At 37.3% G+C, this 27,444-nt stretch overlaps 1 protein-coding gene across 3 annotated transcripts in view; it reads right to left on the minus strand.

Moving 5' to 3' along the window:
• LOC115214225 (fatty-acid amide hydrolase 1-like) overlaps positions 1–26,931 on the minus strand; it is a 260,401-nt gene extending 233,470 nt beyond the window's left edge. The window contains exons 1-10 of one of the 3 annotated variants that reach the window (XM_036504608.1): positions 26,655–26,931; positions 23,146–23,379; positions 19,667–19,780; positions 17,105–17,161; positions 15,239–15,328; positions 13,925–13,999; positions 9,577–9,638; positions 8,646–8,852; positions 3,231–3,271; positions 78–202 (exon numbers count right to left, since the gene is read on the minus strand). In XM_036504608.1, the coding sequence (XP_036360501.1) occupies positions 78–202; positions 3,231–3,271; positions 8,646–8,852; positions 9,577–9,638; positions 13,925–13,999; positions 15,239–15,328; positions 17,105–17,161; positions 19,667–19,780; positions 23,146–23,373 (999 nt within the window). In that variant the 5' untranslated portion in view covers positions 23,374–23,379; positions 26,655–26,931. The remainder of the gene's footprint in view (positions 1–77; positions 203–3,230; positions 3,272–8,645; positions 8,853–9,576; positions 9,639–13,924; positions 14,000–15,238; positions 15,329–17,104; positions 17,162–19,666; positions 19,781–23,145; positions 23,380–26,654) is intronic. The other 2 variants (XM_036504607.1, XM_036504605.1) reach the window with 2 other exon arrangements.
• Between the last annotated feature and the right edge of the window lie 513 nt (positions 26,932–27,444).

Consider the following 27,444-nt stretch of genomic DNA (forward strand, 5'->3'; position numbering starts at 1 on the left):
ATCTTTTACTTGTTTCACACATCAAACAAAAAAAAGAATGAATAAATCTATGAAAATCAAGAAAAATCATTCTTTACATGATTCTGGAATACTGTAGGGGATATTTGGGGATCCATTTCAAAGACTTCCTGAGAAAACAATGCTTTTGTTGCCATAACCAAACCATCAGCAGTCTGTGCCATTGGGCCCACGGAAGTCTGAACTGTAATTAAAAAAATAATGCTATTAATTAAATAAACAACAGTAATTAAACAAACAATTTATCATTATAAATAGAATTGTTATATGCAGGAATAATTGTTTGGTGTGATTCAGGTTTTGGTCACAACAGGCAGCAACACAAGAAAATGTCTGCTACCAAAACTACAATAAATAGAGGTGGGTAAAATGACAACTAGACCAAGTACTGAGTTGGTATAATCAGCTGAAAGTACTGTGAGTGGTGCCCCAATGTGGTTGTAGACCATAGGTTACAAGCAGAAAAGGAACATCTGAGAAATTTACAAAAAAAAAAAAAAAATTGATGTTGTTCAACCTTAGTTTAGTTTTAATCAAACAAAACAATAATGAAAACCATTCTGCCCATATCCGTCCCGTCTTTTATTTAGACATAGTATATTTGGACTATATTATCTGATACATCCTTCCACTTTGAAAGTATGCTTAGGGATTGATTTGTGACCCAGAGCTGAGGATTGGGCTGTTATCTGTGACCAAGAGATTTTACAGAACATTACAACCTAATTTTCTTTAAGAAACTGAACACACAATTACTATATGGTGTGTCCATAAACTCATGGTGGGATTTCAAAATTATTTTATTCAGCATGTATATAAAATCTGTAGTGTTGCAAGTTATAAATAGTTTTGAAATCCCACCATGGACACACTGTATATATGACACACTATATATTCATGGACACACTGCCACACTGTATATATGACAAGACTCTCAATCTCTTCTCTTTCTCTCTCTCTCTCTCTTTAAACATATGGATTTGTACCTTTCTTTGAAGTCAGCTGCAAAAACTAGGCTTTACCAATCCCTGAACATCACTCATATCTCTTCTCTTGCACACTACATCTGATTCTTCTTATGCACAATTTTGATCTCAACACATTTGAAGTTTATTTTACATACAGATGGTTTGACACTCCACCAATCATGCATGCTGACATTGCACATACTGTAGGGCATGCTTACTTCATTTCTTTCCAATCTTACAGATCCTTCACATTCTGGGTCCACATCTCACTACTGCGTAGTATTGCAGCTCATACACAAGCATCATACAGTCTGCCTTTCACTCAGCTACAGAAACCTTTTGCTGTTGACAGCAGAACTAGAATAAAAGATTCCTGAACTTTCTCCATTCTGTTTTTTCTCTGGTTGTTCTTCTGTGAGAACATATTCCATCAGTGCTGATTAGGTTACCTAGATAACAGAAGCTATCAACTGTCTCTAGGGATGCTCCAAGACATTTCAAAACATCTATTTTCTGTGCACTCTTAAGAGTTTATTGCCTCAGCAAATCTATCACATACAAAGACTTCTTCCTCTGTTAATCTGCCTATGATTTCACTACACCTCTAGTGTGTCTATAGCTTGCATTGGGCATATCATATCGAATTTCTATCCATTCATTTTGTATATAACACACATGGTTATTTCCTTGGTGGTAGTAAGGTTGTTTTCTTTCCATACATGCCAAAATTTCAGTCTTTGCTAAGTTAACTTTGGGGAAGCTTTGAGTCTAGGTTTTATTTTCACCTCAGAATCCCTTCCCTAATCCTACTATGGAGAACATGGTCAACAGAATATGACTGTTTCCACAGGTATCCAGTCTTAAATGCCTTCATTAAGGCCCTAAAGACTCTGTTACATAGAAAGGACTGAGCACAGAGCCCTAGTAGACCCTACTTATGTACTAAATTCATTACTGTACTCATTGCTAATTCTCATCATGTTGACAGCAACCTTGTACATGGCTTGTACAGATCTCACATTCATCTGCCCCTAGCTTTCGCAGCACCTCCAGATCATCAAGTGAAGGTCTGTGTTGAAGTCTTACTCCTGGTTAACAAATGTCAGGTACAGTGGCTTACTCCTAGCCAGGTAGCTCTCCTGTTGTCTCACAAGAAAGATTGCATCAATAGAATGAAGATCCAATTAGTAAGGTATGTAGAATTAAAGACAGAACTCAGAATCAGAGAGCAGAGTATCTTATCTATACTGGCACTATGTTGTCATGGTTTAAGCCCTGGTCAGCACACCCATTTCAGAATATTGAAACTGTGAGAAGATGCATGGCTTAGTGGTTAGTGTATTTCACTCACAATCATACAGTCATGAGTTCAATACCAAGTGACGCATTATGTCCTTGAGCAAGACACTTTATTTCACATTGCTCCAGTCCACTCTGCTGGCAAAAGGGAGTTGTACCTGTAATTGAAAAGGCCAGCCTCATCCCATTCTGAGTCACACTGAATCACCCTGAGAACTGCATTAAGAGTATGCATGTCTGAGGACTACTCAGCCACTTGGATGCTAATTTCTTGAGCAGACTGTTCCATTAATAGGCTCAACTGGAACCCTTATTGTCATAACCAACCAAGTGCCAGTTATTGAAACTATAACCATCTTCTGACAGAGCACATCTATGATAAGACATTTTAACTGTAAGTATCTTGTCATTGTTTTTCAAACAACATGTGTGGCCGTTGCCAGCCTCCCCTGGCACCTGTGCCGGTGGCACGTAAAAAGCACCATCCGTATGTGGTCGATGCCAGCGCCACCTCGACTGGCTTCCATGCCGGTGGCATGTAAAAAGCACCAACCAATAGTGGCTGTTGCCAGCCTCCCCTGGCACCTGTGCCGGTAGCACGTAAAAATCACCCACTACACTCATGGAGTAGTAGGCGTTAGGGAGGGCATCCAGCTGTAGAAACACTGCCAGATCAGACTGGAGCCTGGTGCAGCCTCCTGGCTTCCCAGACCCCATTCGAACTGTCCAACCCATGCTAGCATGTTAAACAATGATGATGATGATGATGATGTGTCTAGGACTACATTTATCCAATGTCCTTTCTATCTTTTTAAGATGGTGGAGTAAGATTTAAAGGTGATTTAACTGCTATTTCTAGCTTGTTTTGAGACTCATCCTTTAGACCACATCATTGAGTTTATGTAAATAAATGAAAACATGAAAGAAAAGTAATATTATTCTTACTCAGAATTTGTTCTTTGACTGGTTTATAGGTACTTCCTAACCTATAATTGAAATAAAAAATTAAATCTATCAAAATCAATTAATCAATCAATTAATTAGTGAATTAATCAATTACAATCTGACATTGATATGACATTATATAAAAAAAACCAATAGAAACAAAAATATAAATCAAAATTTTTGAAGTCATTATATTTAAGCATTTACAATAGAAAAAAATAATACATTTAACATCAACCACACATAAAGAACATGGAATATTGTACTCCTTATTTAACCTGGTGATTGTTAGCTTGGGTCCATATAAGATTTTGTTGTTAAAATTTATTTGCAATAAATTACATATACAATACACAGAATATTTTAACAATTATATATATACAGGAGTGGCTGTGTGGTAAGTAGCTTACTTACCAACCACATGGTTCTGGGTTCATTCCCACTACATGGCACCTTGGGCAAGTGTCTTCTACTATAGCCTCGGGCCGACCAAAGCCTTGTGAGTGGATTTGGTAGACGGAAACTGAAAGAAGCCCGTTGTATATATGTATATATATATATATATATGTGTGTGTGTGTGTGTGTGTGTGTGTGTGTATATGTTTGTGTGTCTGTGTTTGTCCCCCCAACATTGCTTGACAACCGATGGTGGTGTGTTTACATCCCTGTAACTTAGCAGTTCGGCAAAAGAGACCGACAGAATAAGTACTAGGCTTCCAAAAAATAAGCCCTGGGGTCGATTTTCTCGACTAAACGTGGTGCTCCAGCATGGCCGCAGTCAAATGACTGAAACAAGTAAAATAGAAGAGATTTTACTTGTTTCAGTCATTAGACTGTGGCCATGCTTGGGCACTACCTTGAAGAATTTTGAGTTGACTGTATTGATCACTGTACTTATTTTTATAAAGCCAAGTACTTAATCTATCAGTTGGTTTTGGCAAACCATTAAGTTATGGGGACATAAATACACCAACACATAGACATACGCATACATGTATGCATGTGTGTATATATACATATATATATATATATACATATATATATATATATATACATACAGGAAGAAGAAGAAAATGGAGATATTGAAGTTAATAAGAGTTTATTATCAGCAACAAATTAAGTATTATCCCATACAGCTGTTTCAATAATGGACAGTGAAATTAATTAAATATTAAATTCATATTTCTGAGCAGAATCTCTTCAGAAGAAAGAAATAATACCCTTAGATATTTTGTGTGTTTGTTTGTAGACACATCACAGCAGACTGAATGATATTGTTTATGATTTATATCTATGTGTCCGGATGAGAGGTTTGCATTTTCTTCTTCCTTTACATGAATATAAACTATGGTTTATATACAAACCTATCATCTTAAGGATATAAATTCTCCTAAAAATATTAGGTATTGAACCAGTATTTCTTTGGATTATACCATCCTTTCATGAGGCTAACATAATCTTTAACTGAATTCTATAAACTAATTTTATTTATTGCTACAGTAATAAAAATACATATGTAAGGACTATACTGGTAAAATGGAGGTAATTAGAATCAACACTTCTTTAAAAGATATAATCATACCTCCTAAAATATCTATACGAAAGAACTTATTTAAAAAACTAATGAATTTGTAGCATACAACTTGGAGGAAATTCCTCTCTCTCTCTGTTATATATACATGAATATGGATGTAGTAGATAACAGCTAGCCTTCGGCCGCCCTTTTGCACCCTGTTGTGTCCACAACTCTGATTGGTTGATATTGGCGCAATTTGTCTCTTGCTCTATTGTGTGCCAATATGCAACCCAGCCAACTGCAGCATTCTGACAAGGTCACATGAGACAGTTTCTTCTAAACTTCTGGTAAGCGATAGCACATTATAGAACTGTAGCTTCACTCCATCTCAATGTCTTTCGGTTCCAGATCTTTAAGGTCTAGCCACTGACCACACAGCCAGTTCCAGAGACAACACAACAGCAGCCACAAGAAGACTCAACTTCATGCAGCAGCGTTCAGGACCTCCATCTCTGTCGCCATCATCTTCTTAATGTTGTCAACAACATTTCTCTACGTACACAGCAACCAGCAACACTTGCACTGGTTCTATCTCATCACTGTTTGTAAATTACTTCACCATGGTTAACAGCAAATACAACCTGTGAGAACTCCTGTAACAAGTAACCGGCTCTGCATCATAGCCATGGCTTCACGTACGACATGTACCTCAACTGGCTCTGCATTACAGCCACAACTTCTTGTTATAACACTTCAACTATCGTGTACCTTGACTACAAACTGATATTTATCATCCTTATGTCTGAACATTCTTCTAACGTCATATTATAGACTCTTTCAATGATCTGTACTTTATGCACACACATACACTTTGTATACATGACAGCCTGTCTATTATTATGTATATATGACGCATACACACACTTGTTAACATATAAATATAATCTTCTCTTAAACATTCTACCCGGTTGTGTGTCTCTTTTCCTTCTGGCTCTTATATGCATTTATCCTTTTCATATTTATTGAATCGACTGTGTGGTGTACTAAAAGAGCCATTATCTTCACCTCTCATTTACAAATTCATCTGCAAACTCAGATGGCAAGCCTTGCACTTCGATGACAAACATGACACACAAAACATAAATATCAACAGTGAAATGGATAATATTTCTAAAAACTTCAAAACCAAGAAAATCTCACAACCTAACCACCACTTCTGCGCTATCAAACAAGAACTTTGGACTTGTTTAAATGTCAGCTAACTTCTTGATTTAAGATTTCCTTTACCAAATCTCATTATATTGTTTCAAATTAATCTTGATAGTTTTATGACCATAACCACTATGATTTCTGTCAACTCACTCAGCCCCCTTCCTAACATACATTGCTCCTTATTTTTGGCCTTAGATTCTGATATACAAAGATTTGATAAACAAGTCTATAAATTAAAAGCTCACCCATCAATTTCAGTCAAATTTAGTTAATATATACTTAAACTGTTTAAATACTACATAAATAATACTTTTATAAACAAACCTGAAATTGACTGAAATTTTGCAAGGAGCCATGAAAGCATTGATTTGTGGGTTCGATTCAGCCTGAGGTTAGCTCATCAGTCATTTGTTTATATTTAAAAATTGTTGCTTTAAAATTGGAGAATGAATATCATTATGATATATATTATATACAGTTATTGTACAGTTATTATATTATGAGCCTTCCATAGTAGCTTTCTCTCTGTAATTCGCAAAGCCTTTCAGGTTTGTTTATAAAAATATTATTTACATATGTATATATGCTAGCATGGAAAGCGGGTGCTAAATGACGATGATGATGATGATGATATACATACATATATATATATATATATATATATATCATCATCATCATCATCATCATCATCGTTTAGCGTCCGCTTTCCATGCTAGCATGGGTTGGACGGTTCACCTGGGGTCTGGGAAGCCAGAAGGCTGCACCAGGCCCAGTCTGATCTGGCAATGTTTCTATGGCTGGATGCCCTTCCTAACGCCAACCACTCCATGAGTGTAGTGGGTGCTTTTTACGTGCCACCAGCACAGGTGCCAGACAGACAATAGAATAGGACATGCCAAAGCAATAAATATTGAAGAAATACAAAAAACGAAAAATGCTTCAGATACATCCAATAATATACCCTTTATTACAACACACAACCCAGAAACACAGTACTTTACAATGCTATCCATCAGAACATCCCACTACTAAAACAAGATCCAAGAATGAAACAAGCATTCAAAATATACAAAATAATCGAAAGTAAAAGACAATCAAGATCCCTCCAAAAATTCCACTCAAGTGCTAAATTACCTTGCACAATTCCTACAGCAACAGTCTAAAAAAGTAGCTACCACAATTGCAGGCCCTGCATCAACCTTATTGAAGACACAACATACAAAATCAAATCAGGGTAGACTTTTACCGTAAAAAAATCACTTTATATGTTCTTCAAGGAATTTAATATATGCTATCAAATGTCAAGGATGTAATGAAGATTACATAGGTCAAACAAAGCTTACTCTAAGAAATAGACTAACCATTCACCAATAACAAATATGAGACCTTCAGTACAAGACAGATCCCACTGAGTGGTTACATAGGCATATGGGCAAAAAATAAGTCTCCCAAATTTCAGGTCTTCTCACTCTACCTATTTTCAGCGAATACCACAGATGAAGCACAGATAAAGAAAATACTTTCATACAAAAGTACAAACCAGGACTTAACAAACTTTAACAGAGTACATATACAAATAACTATTCACACACAAAACTCATTCTGCCACATATCATGAAGAAGCTACACAGCTAACAACCTAAATTTTAGCCATTGGACTACATACAAACGACTCTTGTCCACTCTCCCACCAGACAGATTAAATTTGGAGTGTCTTGATCATAACTAAACATGTCCACTCAACTGAGTCAGCCTTAACTTATGACACAAACATTGTCACTTGATACTAACATGCAAATGTAGTGGGGAACGTATAAAAATTTCTAAGTCCAGTTATGGGACTATCATTTACCAATCAAATCCTATTCAAAACATATACAAATCTGAGCCATGAACTCCTATATATATATATATATATATATATATATATATATATATATATATATATATATATATATATATATATATATATATATATATATCTTTATATATGTATATACCAGTGTCGCCTGTTACCAGCATCGCCTTACTGGCACTTGTGCTGGTGGCACGGGAAAAAACATTCAAGCGTGGTTGTTGCCAGTCCCGCTGGACTGGCTCCTGTGCAGGTGGCATATAAAAAACACCATTTGAGCGTGGCTGTTGCTAGTACCGCCCGATTGGCCCTCATGCCAGTGGCATGTAAAAGCACCCACTACACTCTCGGAGTGGTTGGCTTTAGGAAGGGCATCCAGCTGTAGAAACTCTGCCTAGTGCAGCCATCTGGTTCGCCAGTCCTCAGTCAAATCGTCCAACACATTCTAGCATGGAAAGCAGACGTTAAACAATGATGATGATGATGATGATGATGATGATATATATATATATATATATATATATATATACACACACATATATGTATGTATGTACATATTTAATGAGCTTCCAGTGTTTCCCTTTATGAAATTCACTCACAAAGCATTAATCAGCCTGAGGCTATAACACAAGACACTTTCCCAACATGATGGGTAGCAGGACTGAACCTGAAACTATGTAGTTTCAAAATTGGCATTTTAACCATATTCAGGTTAATGAAGTGAATAAAAATCACTTTACATATAAATCACATTTAGGAAGGTTTTAGGGTAAATATTATAAAGGGAGGAATAGAACCGAAAGGGTTTGTGGAAAACATTTTACAGACTTACCCCATGCGAGTAATAGTTGTTTTTAATCCATAAATGCCACAAAAATGAGCTGGACAGCGAATGCTACCACCAATATCTGTTCCTATACCTAAAATAGATCCACCATAACCTATGAGAGCTGCTTCTCCTCCACTGGACCCAGCAGGACCACGATCAGCTTTATGTGGGTTTCTAGTTTGGCCATAAATATTATTATCACAGGAGATACTGAAAAGAAAATATGAATATTGAAAAGTTAGATATAACAACTGATAAAAACAAATGCAAGCAATTATCTATAGATTTATTCTATTGTAATATATACATACTTAGAGTAAGTGTGTCATCGTCATCACAATCATCACCATTGTCACCATCACTACTGTTGTTGTTATCACTGGGGTCCATGCAGTCAATTAACTCCCTCCCCCAAAATTTCAGGCCTTGTGTGTTATAGTTATTATTATCAGCATCATCATTTAATGTCTGTTTTGCATACTGGGATGGGTAGAAGGAATTATTATTATTGTGATTATGACTATTATTTGGGTGTTGGAAAGCTATATAAAAATTTCAGTTTATAAAGCTTTCAAGATTTAAAGTAACAACTGTGGAATAAAACACATAAAATATTTTCCCTTCAATTTGAACATCCTGTGACTAAATATATCTGTGTGTGTGTGTGCCTGTGTAAAACTTCATAAACAATGTAATCCTTATTGATTTTCAGTGAGAAAAGTATCATAATGTAAAACTCAGGAGTACAGCTCACATTTAAAGGACAATGTTTATGCTGCACACACTGATACCCCAGTCCACATCCAGTTAAAGGTCACCCCCTTTCGCTTGAGAAAAAAAAAAGGTGTTTGATTCAAGATGTGAAGTGTGAGCGAAAGGTTGAGGACTGCAAAGAGGGATATAATTTGGCCCCAAGGAATTAATGAAAGCTTACCTCATTAAAGTCTGTGGTACATTTGTTGTGACAAATGGAACAGCACCAAGTTCTTTCAGGCACTGAAATAGAAATTTAAGCCATTCAGCATTGATTCAATTATAGCAAACAAAGAAGTTAATTCAAAATGAAAAATATATTAATCCACATCTATATCTATATCACCCTCTTTCTCTTCCCCTTCTCCCACTAATCCTCCCAATCCCTCCCTCTCTCTCCCTTTCTGTCGCTTTCTCTCTTTCTCTCTTGGCTCACCTTCTAAACAACTAAGAAATGAATAAACTCTGACAAAAAAAAAGAAAACTCTTCTAATAAAATGCCGACATTTCCCCATCCTTTCATTAAAATATTCTCACATTTCATAATAAAACAATATGATATAAATAGTATCATATAATTAGTGTTATATAATTAGTATAATGAGCTAGGCATGGCTGTGTGGTCAAGAAGTTTGCTTCCAACAAATTTGCTTCAGGTTCTGTCCTGCTGTCTTCCACTATAGTCATACCTGTGCCTACACAGTCACACCTGCATCTACACAGCAGCACCTGTGCCTACACAACCGCACCTATGCCTACACAGTCACATCTGCACCTACACAACCACACCTGTGACTACATAGCCACACCTGTGCCTAAACATCCACAACTGTGCCTATACAGCCATGCCTGTGCCTTCACAGCCACATCTGTGCCTACACAGCCACACCTGCACCTACACAGCTATACCTGTGCCTACACAGCCATGCCTGTGCCTACACAGTCACACTTTTGCCTACACATCCACACCTTCACCTACACAGCCACACCTCTCCCTACACAGCCATACCTACACCTACACAGCCACACCTGCCTACACAGCCACACCTGCCTATACAGCCACACCTGTACCTACACAGTCACACCTGTGCCTACACAGCCACACCTGTGCCTACACAGCCACACCTGCCTACACAGCCATGCCTGTGCCTGTCAATGCTTTCTTCCTTTATGCTGTAGGTTCTTAGTGTGGATCTATTATTCTTGAATTGCATGGATGCAGCCTTCAAAGTGGGATGTCATAATATTTTTTGTATTCTATGTGAAGCTTTTGACATGATCAGTTTCTTCTATGATTTGCCTTTGTCATGCCAAGTACCCATGTACTAACTTCTTATATTTTTTATTTTGCTCTTTTGATAAATATATTTTACTTAATTTCATGTCTCTCCTCAAGTTCATTAGCTATCCTAATTATGTTGTTGATTTCATGGTCACAAACTTGGGGAAGATAGAAAATTACTATTTTTAAATCTCACAACGTGAGATATTGGGAAAGATAGTTACTGGTCTCTTTCTTCAACTGCAGATATTGTTTACAGTATCACAATACATACATATGTACGTATTTATGTAATTATTTATTTAAGTACGCAGCTGGAAAACACACTGCTTGTGTAATGAATGGGGAAAGCATGGTCTGCAATGTTTGCAGTCATGTATGTTTGTGAAGAGCAGGGCTTTTTAGTCACCAATGGAGCCACAAGTATAAAGTATAAGGCTGACTTAAGTGCACAATGTTCCTTAAGTTCAGTAATGCTTTTCCTCAGTCACGAGTGGACAGCTATCATGAATGTATGTATTATGTATGTATGTATGTATGTATGTATGTATGTATGTATGTATGTATGTATGTATGTATGTATGTATGTGTGTGTGTGTATGTATGTATGTATGTATGTATGTATGTATGCATGCATGAATGCATGTATGTCAGGTCACTCTTAGTACTACTGTCTCAGTGCAACTTGTCACATACCAGTTACTAAAGTGAAAAATATACCAAGTTACCTTGGCAAGGAATGTGACTTTTGTTGGACACCCTGGAGGAGGAAAAATAAAACCTGACAAAGAGCAAGTGAAATCAGTAGGATGAATAGCAATCCAATAACTAGGAGTGAGAGCCATTGTTTAGACATCTCTTTTTGAAAAGGAAAACTATGGTGTAACACTTGCGCTTTCATTTGTATACAATGATATAGACCAGTTCTACTTTCTGAGGAAATGCAAGTGCTGTTCAGAGATTGGGATTTGTCCTATGCAAGGATTTTTCATTGTAAAATACTTCAGTATAAAATACTACTCACCTGATTTTGTGTTGAATACTATAGCTGGGCATAGCTGGGAAAGGCAAAACAATCAACATAAAATTCCATATAGTAAAGATTGCTTGCCAACATAACATGACAGTCCTGGTTTAGGACTAATGTTACTGTAATTTAGCCCCAAGAGACATCGTCTCCAGCTGGCTATACAACATGAACTGTGTCTTTGTTTTTGAACATTTTCTCCTGGGGCTAAATTACAGCAACATTAGTCCTAAACCAGGACTGCCATGTTATGTTGGCAAACAATCTTTACCACAAAATTCCATGTTGGAATGAATGCATGTGTCAGCATGGGTGATAAGCTCCCCAAATACCTACTGCAAGAGGTGCCCATCATTATCACATTTGTGCAGAAGTGTTTAGGTTCCAAGCAAGAGTTTAGGTCCCCAGCAGGAGTTTTGGTCTCTAGTATTAATCTTACCTGGATCAGATTCTTGGGTCTTAACTCATTTGTAATCACATTTCTTAATAAATGCTTTGTTTATATATTTTAATTAGTTTTGAAAATAGTAAAGAATCTGGAGGAATTTTGTAAAATAACTAAATCTGTTAATTCTAAGTTGGGATTTTCAACATCAAGAAAGACAAGTAGAATAGTTTTCATGAAACACTGTCTGAATGATCCTTCTCCGCAAAATACCTACTGAAATACCACATCCAAGACATCCAGGTTTCCATTGAAGCTACAGAAAGAAATATTGGTTACTGCTACTACAAGTAACATGTATAACCCACATATCAGTAACAGATCTGAACTGCATGCAACTGTTTGGCTGCTATAGCAATGCATAGCAACCCTTCAAACATACACTGCAGAACAGAGAAGGCAGCTAGCAACAACTTTCTCCAAAGATTTCCCAAAGAAGAGGTCCTAATCCTGAAATATTGAAATACCAGGTAAAAATACAAACCATTTTATTATAATGGGCGTTATGTCCATCTGTTTCCTCTGCACAGACAAATGGCTGAACCAATGGTTACATAATGGGCGTTATGTCCGTCTGTTTCCTCTTCACAGACAGATGGCTAGACCAATGGTTACATAATAGGCGTTATGTCCGTATGTTTCTTCTTCACAGACAAATGGCTGGACCAATGGTCACAATGTTTTTTAGGATTATGAAGGGGGTGATCAGGAAGGGTTTCAGTGAAAAGAATGTGAAAAAGTATGGTTATTTTAGTGGATATTGAATTTTGTATTAATAAATCACTTTTGATTTATTTGTCAAAATTCCGGCGACAAGGATTAACTCTGGATTCTCCCCCACCCCATATAGTTCGTGAATTTAGAGGGTTTTATATTTGCGATACTATCCATCGTAGATGAGCAGATTTGCTATCTTACTATAATGTGCATTATGTCCGTCTGTTCCATCTTCACGACCAGACAGCTGGATCAATGGTTACAATATTTTTCGGGATTACAAAGACAGTCATCAGGAAGGTTTTTAGCTTTAAAAAATCAGAAAGTATGATTATTTTGTAAATATCGATTTTTGAATTGATAAATCACCTTCGTATCTTTATCAAAAATTCACCGACCACGAATAACTGTGGATTTTCCTCGAATAGTTCGTGGTGCCATCGTTGATACAAAGGGGGTCACGAGAACGATTAATAGCGAAAATAAAATGGAAAAAGTATGTCAGTATATAGTGTGGGTAATTATTTAGTGGTTATTGGAGTGTGTCAGTCTGGAACAGGATTCGAAACAGCTAATCGAAGTGGCTGTTGTTTACATCTCAGTTTTGTCAATAAAAATAACCCAGTTTGATATTTTTTTGGCACCTCTAAAGATTCCACTCATGCATTCACAACAAACAAGACACAGGGCCAGACTTTAGATCGTGTAAGGGTATTTTTACCCACCCCGATGTTTACACATGGCCAGTTATACGTCCTTGAGAAGAGCAACAGACTCCAGTAATTTGAAAATTAGTGTCAACCAAACAGAAAACAGATGGGTATAGTTTTTATATTTATACCAAGGAGTAGTTAAGTCAATTACCAAAACATTTAACTCTTCACTATTCACTTTCACAACTTCATTGTGATTCTGAAATTGCTTAGAATGACTGAAGCATCTTTTTTAGTATAGCACCTGAGCACTGTATACAATAATTTCATCATCATTATTATTATTATTATTATTATATTATTATTATTATTATTATTATTATTATTATTAAAAATAAAACATACCTTAACAAGATTTGAATCATCTGCATGAGGTGGGCTCAACAGGCTGTAACCTAAGCCACAGGTTGTGTAAAGTCCCTAATTGAATGAAAGGAAAGAAAATTATTATAAGATCGAAACTGTGTAACTAGTCTTTCTAGTTTATTCTACTACATCCAACAGGATCACTACACAGTTAGTTGACCAGCTATAAATAGCAGTCAAACCTTCCTCAAATCACACTGTTATGACAATGTAGTCTACAATATATATAAAATCATAGAATTGTCCTAATTTCTGGTCTACTTGATCAGGGTTGGATTAGGAAGAGCAACAACGACACACTGTTTATTATTGTTATATTGTTGTTTACTCCCCAAAACAACTATGGTAACCATTTAATACAATGTAATATATAAAAATGTGCAACATAGTCTTAATACAATGTTGATACACTTACAATACATATTAAAATTAGTTTCAAATTTTGGCACAAGGCTATCAATTGTGGGGGAGGGGTTAAGTCAATTATATTGACCCCAGTGCTTAACTGGTACTTATTTTATCAACCCAGAATGGATGAAAGGTAAAATCAACTTCAGTGTGCTAATGATTCTGCCAATTTGCCACCTTAGGTATTACCCACTAATATTAATATGTTTCTAATATGCATTCGTCTGTTAGAATAATGAGGGCCTTGGTACTTATTTTATTGACCCCAAAAGGATGAAAGGCAAAGTCAACACCAGCAGCATTTGAACTCAGAACATAAAGTTGGAAGAAATGCCGCTAAGCAGTCTTTCTGGTGCAATAACAGTTCGCCGATGTTGCTGCCTTGTCATTTAATAATTGGAAATATATTTCCATATATAGACACTGGAATGATTTGCCTTGCAACCATGTGCTTTTTGGTTCAGTCCCATTGTGCTGCACTTTTGACAAGTGTCTTTCTACTATAGCCCAGGACAATCAATGCCTTGTGAATGAATTTGGTAAATGGAAACTGTGTAGAAGCCTATCATATGTGTGTGTGTGTGTGTGTCTATGTGTATTTGTGTTTGTGTGTGTGTTTGTGTGAGCCTGTATGTTTGTGCCTTTGGGTCTGTGTTTGTCCCACCCTCCACCATGTGACAACTAGTATCGGTTTCTTTACATCCCCATAACTTAGCACTACAGCAATAGAGACCAATAAAACAGGTACCAGGTTTAAAAATAAACAACTAGGATCAGTTTGTTCAACTAAATCCTCCAAGGCACTGCTCCAGCATGGCTTTGGTTCACTGACTGAAACAAGAAAAAGAATAAATAAATAAAGGACAAAAGAAATAAGGAACCAACCTTGTAGATTATGTTTTCTTTGAGGCTGATTGGAATTCCATGAAGAGGTTTGGTCACATATGGGACAGAATCACATTTCAGAGCTAATTCCTGTGAAAAAAAAAAACAAAATCATTAGCATTTTTAATTGCAAGCATGGCTCTGTGGTAAGAGGCTTGCTTTGCAATCACATGGTTCCAGATTCAGTCCTACTGCATGGTACCTTGGGCAAGAGTTTTCTACTATAGCCTCAGGCTGACCAAAGCCTTGCCAGTGGATTTGGTAGACAGAAACTGATAGAAGCCTGTCATTCATTCATGCATTCATACACACACACATACATACATACATACATACATACATACATACATACATACATACATACATACATACATACATACATACATGCATGCATGCATACATACATACATACATACATACATAGGCCTGCTCACTTAGCCAGTGGGGTGGCGTCATTTAAAGGCTAAAACAATGCGAAGCGCATTGTGACCAGCGATGAGTAGCAACATCTGATAGCCTGGTCAATCATGGTGATCACGGTGATATATATATATATATATATATATATATATATATATATCTGTGTGTGTCTTTGTATCTGTGTTTGTTTCCCACCCCTGCTTGACAACTAGTGCTGGTGTGTTTACATCCCCGTAACTTAACAGTTCAGCAAAAAAGACCAATATAATAAGTACCAAGCTTATAAAAAGTAAGTACTGTGGTTGATACATTTGACTAAAAATTCTTCAAAACAGTACCCCATCATGGTCACAGTCTAACCTCCCTCAATCAAGTAAAAAATAAAAGATTTATTTTGCATTCAAACTATGCTCTCTGATAGCTCAAGGAAACTTTTACAGAATCGCCATTGCCATGTAAGGTAAAATCTAGAATTGATGTAATTGGTGCAGGTGTTTATCATAAAAAGTGATCCAAGAGGTAGCATAACCAGTGCCATGTAAAAAGCAACCATGCTGGTGTCATGTATAAATAACCTGTACCTACACCACATAAAAAGCATCCATGCTGGTTCCACATAAAAAAGCACCATTGTTGGCACCACATAGGAAGCACTCTTGCTGGCATCAGGGGGAAAGCAGCTGTGCTGGTGCCACATATAAAGCATCCATGCTGGCCCCATGTAATAAGCTTCCAGTACACTCTGTAAAGTGGCTGGTATTAGGAAGGGCATCCGGCTGTAGAAACTATGCCAAACCAGATGACTGGAGCCTGATGCAGCCCTCTGACTTGCCAGCTCCTGTCAAACTGTACAACCCATGCCAGCATAGAAAACGGATTTTGGCACCTGATATACCATATTTTGACGTGTATAAGGAATCCTTTTTCGTAAAAAATTAGTTGTAAAAAATATGGGAATTTCTTATGCATAGATAGTATTATAATCCTTTACAAAACCTTTTTCCAAAATTTTAAGTCCCAGAAATTAGGGGGTTCCTTATACACGTTAAAATACAGTATATTGCAAACAGAGGAGTGAACTCCTATCATCGTCTAGCAACAGCGACAAGTTTCAAATTATCTGTGTTCATCCTCAGTGGTGGATACCCATCTGCTAGAGATAGCAGTAATCTGCTCCAGCTCACAATATATAGAAAAAGAAAAGCAAAGCAGCTAGTTTGAAAATCTCTATAAGAGATGAAAGTAGTAACTATACTAAGAAGTAATGTTTATATATTGCCACTTCATTATAGCTGTTCCATAAGAACCAACGTTACTACTGATTTTAACACCAGGAGGAACCTCCTCTAACTGGTTATCTCTGCAATTAATACTTTCATTTCTAATAGAGATTTTCAATTGTAGTCTACCTAGAGAATAAATACAGAATAGATCAAATACTCTTACCTCAGCTTCAGGAATTATTGCAGTTATACAATTGATCTTCTCTTGTGCTTCAAGTGCCTGTTGTAGAAAATTAGAAGTTAAGCATGCTAAATCTTGATTTATAATATTGGCAAAAAAGCTGACATTTTTGAGGTGAGGAAAGGGTAACAGTTTATCGTATAATAATTTTGCTTGTCACTCTGCTACTTAGCCCATCTGTAATGCTTCCATGTGATTAGTTGAAGACGGAGGGGGAATGGGACAGGTAGGAAGGAGAGGGGAGGGGAAGAGGAGGAATGGGGTGGGATGGAAGGAGAGGGGAAGAGAAAGAGAGGCGGAGGGGAAGGTGGTGGTGAGTGAAATGTGTAATTTTTTAAAACTAAGCTTTGTTACTGTTGTAGTGAGAGTATGACACTCTCTGATGAGAATAGACAGGACCACTACATATAAATAGTAGCAGTCTGATATAGCTGGCAGTTCACAATTTGCTCTGCAATATCGTGAGTTAAATTCTGGGTTCAGTCCCACTGCGTGGCACCTTGGGCTTGACAATCGATGCTGGTGTGTTTACATCCCCATAACTTAGCGGTTCGGCAAAAGAGACCGATAGAATAAGTATTAGGCTTACAAAGAATAAGTCCTGGGGTCGATTTGCTCGACTAAAGGTGGTGCTCCAGCATGGCCGCTGTCAAATGACTGAAACAAGTAAAAGAGTAAAAAGAGAGAGTATACCCACAGAAAAGCAGATACAATGTCATGAATGCATATGAGTACCCCAAATATCGATTTTTGACACGTGTGTAATAATAACAGTGATGATATTTGATGTGGTTCAACAATTTAGTGTCTCCTTTCAGTATATAGGCAAGAATTATTTTCTATGCCCCTAATTATAATTATATTTATAAATATCATTGTGGAGGCACAATGGCCCAGTGGTTAGGGCAGCAGACTCACGGTCGTAGGATCGCGGTTTTGATTCCCAGACCGGGCATTGTGAGTGTTTATTGAACGAAAACACCTGAAACTCCATGAGGCTCTGGCAGCGGGTGGTGGTGAACTCTGCTGTACTCTTTCCCCACAACTTTCTTTCACTCTTTCTTTCTGTTTCTGTTGTACTTGTATTTCAAAGGGCCAGCCTTGTCACACTCTGTGTCACGCTGAATCTCCCCGAGAACTACGTTAAGGGTACACGTGTCTGTGGAGTGCTCAGCCACTTGCATATTAATAAATGAGCTACGACGTCACTGGTACCAAACTGTATTGGCCTTTGCCTTTCCGTTGGATAACACTGTTGGTGTGGAGAGGGGAGCCTTGTATGCATGGGTGACTGCTGATCTTCCATAAACAACCTTGCCCAGACTTGTGCCTCGGAGGGTAACTTTCTAGGTGCAATCCCATGGTCATTCATGACCGAAGGGGGTCACAGTACAATATATATATATATATCATTGGTATCATCAGCATCATCCTTTAACACCCAGCTTCTACGCTGGCATTGTCAGTTCAACTAGGGTCCAGTGACTCAGAGCACAGTATCATGACCCTTATATTCCATCTCTTATCAACCATCAACAACCACCTCCCTCCACCTGTGTTCATCACTTAGGACATTTAACTTATGTAACTTTGAACACCTCCTCCCTTATCAATATATGTCTCTCTCTCTCTCTCTCTCTCCCCTACACTCTCAAGAACTAAGTAGGCTTCACAATCATAAAGTGTTTTATCACTTTATGATTGTAAAGCCTACTTCAAAAATATTCACTTTTATCCCCTTTCATTTTTTTGACAACAATATTTAAAGACAGTGATATCTTTTATCGTTTACTTGTTTTAATCATTCGGCCATGGTCATACTGGGGCACTGCCCTGAAAGGTTCAGCGAAACAAATTGATTCCAGTACATTTTTTCTTTTTTTAATCTGATAATTATTTTATCCCAGTGGTTGCTTTTGTTGAACTTTTAAGTTACATGGACATAAACAAACCAACACTAGTTGTCAGATGGTGGTGGTAGAAACACAAACACAAAGACATACACACACACATACATAATGTCCAACCAAAGCCAGTATCCAACCCATGCCAGCATGGAAAACAAACGTTAAAGGATGATGATGATGATGATGATGACGACATGCTTCTACACAGATTCCATTTACTAAATTCACTCACAAGACAATGGGAAGCCCAAGGCTATAGTGGAAGACATTTGCCCATGGCCCCAAGGTGGTGCACAATGGGACTAAAGGTGAAAACTTATGGTTGCAAAGCCAACTTCTTAATCACACAGCTAGGCCTGTAACCTGATATATCAGTTTTTATTCCTTATACTTTTCAACTTTACTACAATTTTGTTCCTGTAAATTACCAATAATCTTTGTAAATGACCTGTTTTTTAGGGGCCTCCAGCAATTACCAACTGGCAGCTGGTAATGGCTAAAGGTTCTTATTAGGAAGATTCAAAGTTTTAGCACTTCTTTCAAGCTTGCTTTATAATGATACAAGTGAATAAAATATAAGAATGGTTTTAAAAAGAAAGTAATCAGAAAAAATTCAGAATAATAAAAATTAAATAACCTTGTATTGATAAGCATGAAGAACATCAATGGCTTTTAATGAACGGTCTTTGAGTCGTTTCTGAAGTTGGACAATGTCTAATGATAGAATTCTTTTTCTCTTTTCTTCAGTAAGCTGAAAAATATAAAGAATTGGGTTGAAAAATACCTTGTATGAAAAGGAATAAAAAGTATTTTAATATTTTATTCCTGGATTTACAAGTTTGAATTTGACTTTATGAAAGAATAATAAAACAAGGGAAACAGAACCAGTGTGTGTTTTTTATTATCAGCATAATTAGTCTCCAGAGGTACAACTTCCTTAAAGTTAGAAAAACTGGCTGCAACTGAGAAGGAACACAGAACCATGAGAACAAGAAGTTAGAAGAGAAAGAAACATAGTGTGAACGGTAGAAGGGGAAGGAACTAATACAAGAATTCTCTTCAAAACGTTTTTGCTTTACAATGGTAAATAAAAAAAGTTTGATAGGGCATAAAGGTGTGAGAGAAAATTCAGAAAAACATGCTTAAAAAAAACCAAATGCTCATACAAATTCCAATATTCAATACATTTCCCAGAAATAGGAAATAATGATTTCAAATTTTGGAACAAGGCCAGTCATTTTGGGAGTGGGGTAAGTTGATCACATCAATCCCTGTATTCAACTGGTACTTATTGACACTGAAAAGACGAAAGGCAAAGTTGACCTCGGCAGAATTTGAACACAGAACAAGAAGACCGACGAAATGCATCTAAGCATTTTTCCCAGCATGCTAACCATTCTGCCAGCTCACCACTGGCAGAATTCAACCAGCTCACTGTCTTGACACAGAAACAGACAATAAAATAGTTCAAATGTCCAATGAATTTTACAACAAGCACACATGACTGAAGGTTCAGTAGCAATGACATATATTCACAATTAGATATGATGAAGTTTTAAAAGAGTAAGAAAAAGAAAAAGAAGAAAGATTTTTTTAGAATTCCTGCTATAGTGCATGAAGAAGGATTCTTCATTACTGACTTTGCTAGTGAGAGCTTCAACTGTTAACCCTTTAGCGTTCAGATTATTCTGTCAAATGTAACGTCTATTTATTCACATCGTTTTGAATTAATCAGGCATTAATTTGTGTTTTACAGGGTTGCTTTATTTTGACCCTTAACTTAAAATTGAGAAAGACACATTAAAACTTTATTTCTGTCTTATTGTTAAATTATCAGTGCACACATAAATCTGCAGTGTGCATTAGGTCTCTTACCTTCTTTTAGGCTTGTGTCTTATGCAAAATCTGTGATGAGCCTGAGTAACACTGATGACCTGGAGTTGCCTTTGATATATATATATATATATATATATATATATTCTTTTATTCTTTTACTCATTTCAGCCATTTGACTGTGGCCATGCTGGAGCACCACATTAAAGGGTTTTACTTGAAGAAATTGACCCCAAGACTTATTCTTTGTAAGCCAAGTACTTATTCTAACTGCTAAGTTATGGGGACATAAACATACCAACATCAGTTGTCAAGTAATGGTAGGGAGACAAACACAGGGACACAAACACACAAATATATATATGACGGGTTTCTTATTTCTTTATTGCCCACAAATGGCTAAACATAGAGGGGACAAACAAGGACAGACAAAGGGATTAAGTCGATAACATCGACCCCAGTGCGTAACTAGTACTTAATTTATCGACCCCAAAAGGATGAAAGGCAAAGTCGACCTTGGCGGAATTTGAACTCAGAACGTAACGGCAGACGAAATACCGCTAAGCATTTCGCCCGGCATGCTAACATTTCTGCCAGCTCGCCACCTTCTTTCAGTTTCTGTCCTCGAATTCCACTCACAAGGCTTTGGTTGGCCTGAGGCTATAGAAGAAGACATTTGCCCAAGGTGCCACACAGTGGGACTGAACCCAGAACCATGTGGTTGGGCGGCAAGCTTCACACATGATGGGCTTCTTTCAGTTTCCTATCAGTTTTACTCATTAGGCTTTTGGTCAGCTTGTAGCTATAGTCAAAGATATTTTCCCAAAATGCTGTCAATTGAATTTAGTCACTGAATACTGCCTTCACCCCCAGTAAGAATGACACAGCATACTGATAGCAAAGGAATGAATGCAAATATGATATGTGACATATATAAGAATGAAACACTGGCTATCAGTTGTTTGTCAAGTGGAGCCAACACCAAACCAGGCTAATTAGTTGAGATTCAGAAAAAGAAAATAAACTAATGAGAAAAATAAGAATAAACCAGGTGTAGTCATGGCTGTGTGGTAAGAAGCTTGCTACCCAACCACATGGTTCTGGGTTCAGTCCCACTGCATGGCACCTTGGGCAAGTGTCTTCTACTATAGCCTTGGGTTGACCAAAGCCTTGTGCGTGGATTTGGTAGATGGAAACTGAAAGAAGCCCACTGTATATATACATATAAACTAAGATAAACTTAGATATGTTTTGACAAAAGATTGGTCCTGGCCATGTCTAACTTAATAGCACCACCTGATAGGATTGTCTAAATCCTGTTTAAGTCAAGTTTTGTTTATGGTCCATTCAAATAGTGAGTTCTCGTTGAGTGAGTTGTATCCAGGTATGGGTGGCTTATCTGGTATTCCTTGAAGAAATATGTTCAGACTCCATTTCAAGATGATGGGATCCTTTTCCTCTTTGATATCTTTTGGGACAATGTTAAACAGATATATATGTATATATCTAGTTGTGTGTGTCTGTGTTTGTTCACCACATCACTGCCTGACAACCAGTGCTGGTTCATTTATGTCCTGGTAACTTAGCAGTTTGGCATATAAGATCAATAAAATAAGTGCCAAGCAATGAAAAAATGTACTGGGGTCGATTCATTCAACTAAAAATTATTTAAGGCAGTGCCCCAGCATGGCCACAGTTTAATGACTGAAACATGTAGAAAGTAAAAGATACAGAAAATAAAAGAGTAAGGGAGAAAAAAATATGGCTAAGAAAATAATGGGTAACATGCCAACAGAATGTCCAACACTTGTTGCAGTGTTTTGGCTTGTGTGCCCCACTGACTCTGAGAGTTATACCAGTAATGTTCAATCCCCTTGATAGGGCCTCCCATACCGGACAGGGTCAAAGGATAGAGGTTAATACTAATATGGGTTTGTGTAGGGCAAAAAAAAAAAAGCTCAAAGAAGCATTAATGATAATTCAAAGCCAACAAGACTTGAGAGAGGAAGGCCTTCCCTCAGGGAATACCATGCCACTAAATAAAAAAAAAGGAAACTGCAAGGAAGATAAAGATGAGCAAGGATTCAACTGGAGGGGAGCAGAAAAACTACCAAGAGTCAAGAACAATAAAGAAAAGTTGTCAGTGGCCTAAGCTCCATAGGAGGCAAGAGCTTAAGTGAGTGAAGTGAAGGGTAGCATGAGATATATATATATATATATATATAGTGAGAAAGAGAAGTGATGTGAGAGAGAAATACAGAAATATATATTTCAAATACTTACACTTGATTTCTGTAACTTTTCCTTTAAAATCTTTAGTTGTTCTGCACGTTTACTGCGGGCTTCCTCCATAGCTCTTTTGACTTTCCCACGCATGCGTAGTCTGTTGAATAAACTAAACAGAAAGGCTGTACCTGACACCACCAGGATTGCTAAAAACCCTGACTTAATGTAAGGACACATGTCCTCAGGTATATAGTGCTGACAGTATTTACGAATTGTTTCTTCCATCTTTCACTGAAAAAGAAGGGACATTTTTAATCGGAAGCATGTGAAACTACCTGATGAGATTACATTTTGCTAAACGTATTTCACACATCATTTCTGAGATGGCTAATTTTAAAATGTATAAATAAATGCATATAACTGAAAATCTATACATATAAAGCTGAAGTTGTCTGTGTGTGTGTGTGTGTGTGGCAGGTTTGGTAGCCTTCAACTAACACTATCTCCTCTGAGACCCTGTGGCACAAGTTGACCAAAATTGAGAGTATGATAGAAAAAGGCTGGCTTTTCATTCCGTTGAAGAAAAAATTCAAATTGGACCATGTTAAGATCAAAAATTATTTACATCAAAAAGGTGCTTTTTTTCTATGAAAATCCCTATTTTTTACAATTTGTTGACTGCTGTGTTGCCATTTTTCGGTATATTTCAACCAGAAAAACGTTCACTTAAAGAGAATAACAAGCTACATAATGCAAAATTTTTACTTTTCAAAAAAGATTCAAACTATGTCAAAACTTTGTTAACATGACATCAAAGTCTGCCATTTTCAGCGCAACTAAAAAACAAACCCAAGCAACGCTGGGCTATACTGCTAGTTTATAATAAATACATATAAATAAGTAAATACACTGAGAGACCACAGCTACAGTACTATGGACATATGGTTAGAATGCCTCAGGAAAGGATCGCAAATCAGATTCTTCAAGCCAAGCCAACTGGTTGGAGACTTAAGGGCAGACTAATTCTGAGATGGTTGATAATATCTGCTTGGGAAAGTGCACTGACAGTTACTTCTTACAGGATCCTATGGAGGAGGTGGTTCCTGAGGGCTCTACCCTCATGGTCCTTCCATTATAGTAGGTGGTGATAACAGGCGGAAGAATGTTTACAAATGCAAGCAAAGAAAAGAGTAATAAACACATGTGGTAAGCAGCACCAGTGACTTATGTTGTGTTTCATATGTTTGTGATGATTCAGACTTTCTAGAAGAGAATACTGAACACCCAGAAGGTAACTAGAACAGTTAGTCCTTCCTGACTCTCCTTGGTTATTAGATGTCATTTGACGTACCTCAGTATCCTGCTTTTAGAAATGGGTAGATAAAAAATCAGGGTAGTCAAAGCATGTAATGGATGTGAAAAAGTTCCACACCCTAGCGGTTGAGGGAACCTGTGGAAGAGGTAGACCCAGGAAGACCTGGGATGAGGTGGTGAAGCACGACCTTCGAACATTAAGCCTTGCTGAGGCAATGACTAGTGACTAAGACAAGTTGGACCTAAGAAGCATCAGATGTGGTGTGCAAGAGAGACGACTGCACTGGTATGGTCATGTGGCAAGAATGGATGAGGATAGCTGTGTGAAAAAGTGCCACACCATAGCAGTTGAGGGAACCTGTGAAAGAGGTAGACCCAGGAATACCTGGGATGAGGTGGTGGTGAAGCATGACCTTCAAACAATAGGCCTCACAGAGGCAATGACTAGTGACAAGACCTTTGGAAATATGCTGTGCTTGAAGAGACCTGGCAAAACAAGTGAGACCATAAGCCATGGCCTTTACCAGAGGTGTAGCCAGCCCACTTATGCGTACTTTTCCTTCTTTGGACACAAAACTCCACTTGCGAAGACCTGCTGAGGCAAGTGAAATCAAATTCGAAATCAAACCAAATTTGACGACTGGCACCCATGCCAACTTTCCTTCATTGGACACTAAACTCTGCTTGTGAAGACCTGTTGGGGCAAGTGAAATCGAAATTGAACCAAATTCGATGACTGGCACCCGTGCCAGTGGAGTGCTAATACCTCCATCCGAGCAGGATCACTGCCAGAGCAGCTGTCTGGCTTCTGTGCTGGTGGCACGTAAAAAGCACCATTTGAGTGTGATCGTTACCAGCGTCACCTTACTGGCACTTGTGCCGGTGGTACGCGAACAAAATATTCGAGGGAGGTCATTGCCCGGGCATAAAAATTCATACATACATTCATACATACATACATACACACACACACGCACATACATACATACATACATACATACAGAGAGAGAGAGAGAGAGAGAGAGGCAGGGAGACAAACAGACAGACAGAAATAGACACACACATGCTCACAAAGTTTATCATAGAAAATATAGCTAATGATAAACATGTACTTTTGCATTTTTGCTTTCAAAAGAAGCTGTGCTTATGGCTTACCTTTGAACTATATGGTGAGAAATTATGTCTTTATGTTATTAATAAGTAGGACAGAAAAGAAATAAATATAGATAAATAATGCACTAAAGTTTATCATTCATCTGTGTGTGTATGTATACTCTATTACTTGTTTCAGTCATTTGACTGTGGCCATGCTGGAGCACTGCCTTTAGTCGAGCAAATCGATCCCAGGACTTATTCTTTGTAAGCCTAGTACTTATTCTATCGGTCTCTTTTGCTGAACCGCTAAGTTACAGAGATGTAAACACACCACCATCAGTTGTCAAGCAATGTTGGAGCGACAAACACAGACACACAAACACATACACATATATGTGTACATATACATATATACGACAGGCTTCTTTCAGTTTCCATCTACCAAATCCACTCACAAAGCTTTGGTCGGCCTGAGGCTATAGTAGAAGACATTTGCCCAAAGTGCCACGCAGTGGGACTGAACCTGGAACCATGTGATTAGTAAGCAAGCTACTTACCACACAACTAAGACGGACAGATAGATAGATAGATCGATAGATATAAATATGTATGCCTATATAGATCTGTGTATAAAAGCTAGTGAAGTTTGTAAATTAATTGTTTATTCCAGTGTCACCTTATTTTCTTATATATATATATATATATCATCATCATATACACACATAAAAATATATATGTATGTATGCATGAACCTGTGAGTGTGTGTGTGTGTGTGTGTGTGTGTGTGTGTGTGTGTGTGTGTGTGCACGTGTGTGTGTGTGTGTGTGTGTGTGGTGTGTGTGTGTGGAGATGTGATGTTATACTTACGCACTTAAATATATTTACAGCTTAAAGGCAGACTTAAGCATACACATTATAATAAGAAAATCATAAACAAAAAAATCACTTAAAAATAGTAAACAATATTTTGTTAAGCAAGATTAAGGCATTTGTTATGAATATATTAATCTATAAACAAGAGAAAATATTCTATAAAAACAAATAATACACATGAAAAACAACTTGTATATATGTTATGTACAACTTACAACTGTCTATTTTTTGTGTCTCTTAATAGTATATATCATTCGTATTTAGTAATCAAAGTTGAAGTTTACCTTATCACTTTCAGTAGCAACCAAATGTCACAGCCACGAGCAAAATATAGTTGCAGCTAATTAATAAAGCCGTTAACCTTCACTTGAAGTATCTATGTAGTTGTATTGTGAAAAATATACTAAGAAAAAATGAGTTTATAATGGTAGTGAAGCATAAAAAAAGTGTCACATAATGAGAATGGGGTATAATCAAGGGTGAATACTAAATTATAAACCTAAGATAAAGTACTATTGAATTGATCTACTGGGTTTCAAAACCAAGATAAAAACTCATGTGAATCAAAGTCAACTGAAATATTTCTCTATACTATAAGCTTGTAAAACTAGAGCTTCTCATTGGGTCATAAACTGCACTGCAGATAAGAGAGTGATGTTTCATTGACTTAGTAATGGTTGTGTTGTTAAGAAGCTTGCTTTGCAACCTCTTGGTTCTGTGTTCAATTCCAGTCTCTCTGTGCAGAACCTTTGGCAAGTGTCTTCTAGTATAGTCCCTGACCAATTAATGCCTTGTCAATGAATTTGGTATATCACACACTCACATATATATATCACAGTGAAGGCTCATGGCTCAGTGATTAGAGCGTCGGGCTAACAATCATGAGGTAGCGAGTTCAATTTCCGGATCAGGCAGTGTGTTGTGTTCTTGAACAAGACACTGTTTCACGTTACTCCAATTCACTCAGCTGTATAAATGGGTTGCAACATCACTGCGGCCAAGCTGTATTGGCCTTTGCCTTTCCCTTGGATAACACTGGTGGCATGGAAAGGAGAGGCTGGTATGCTTGGGCAA

Source organism: Octopus sinensis, linkage group LG7, assembly GCF_006345805.1.
Source record: "Octopus sinensis linkage group LG7, ASM634580v1, whole genome shotgun sequence".
Lineage (NCBI taxonomy): Eukaryota > Metazoa > Mollusca > Cephalopoda > Octopoda > Octopodidae > Octopus > Octopus sinensis.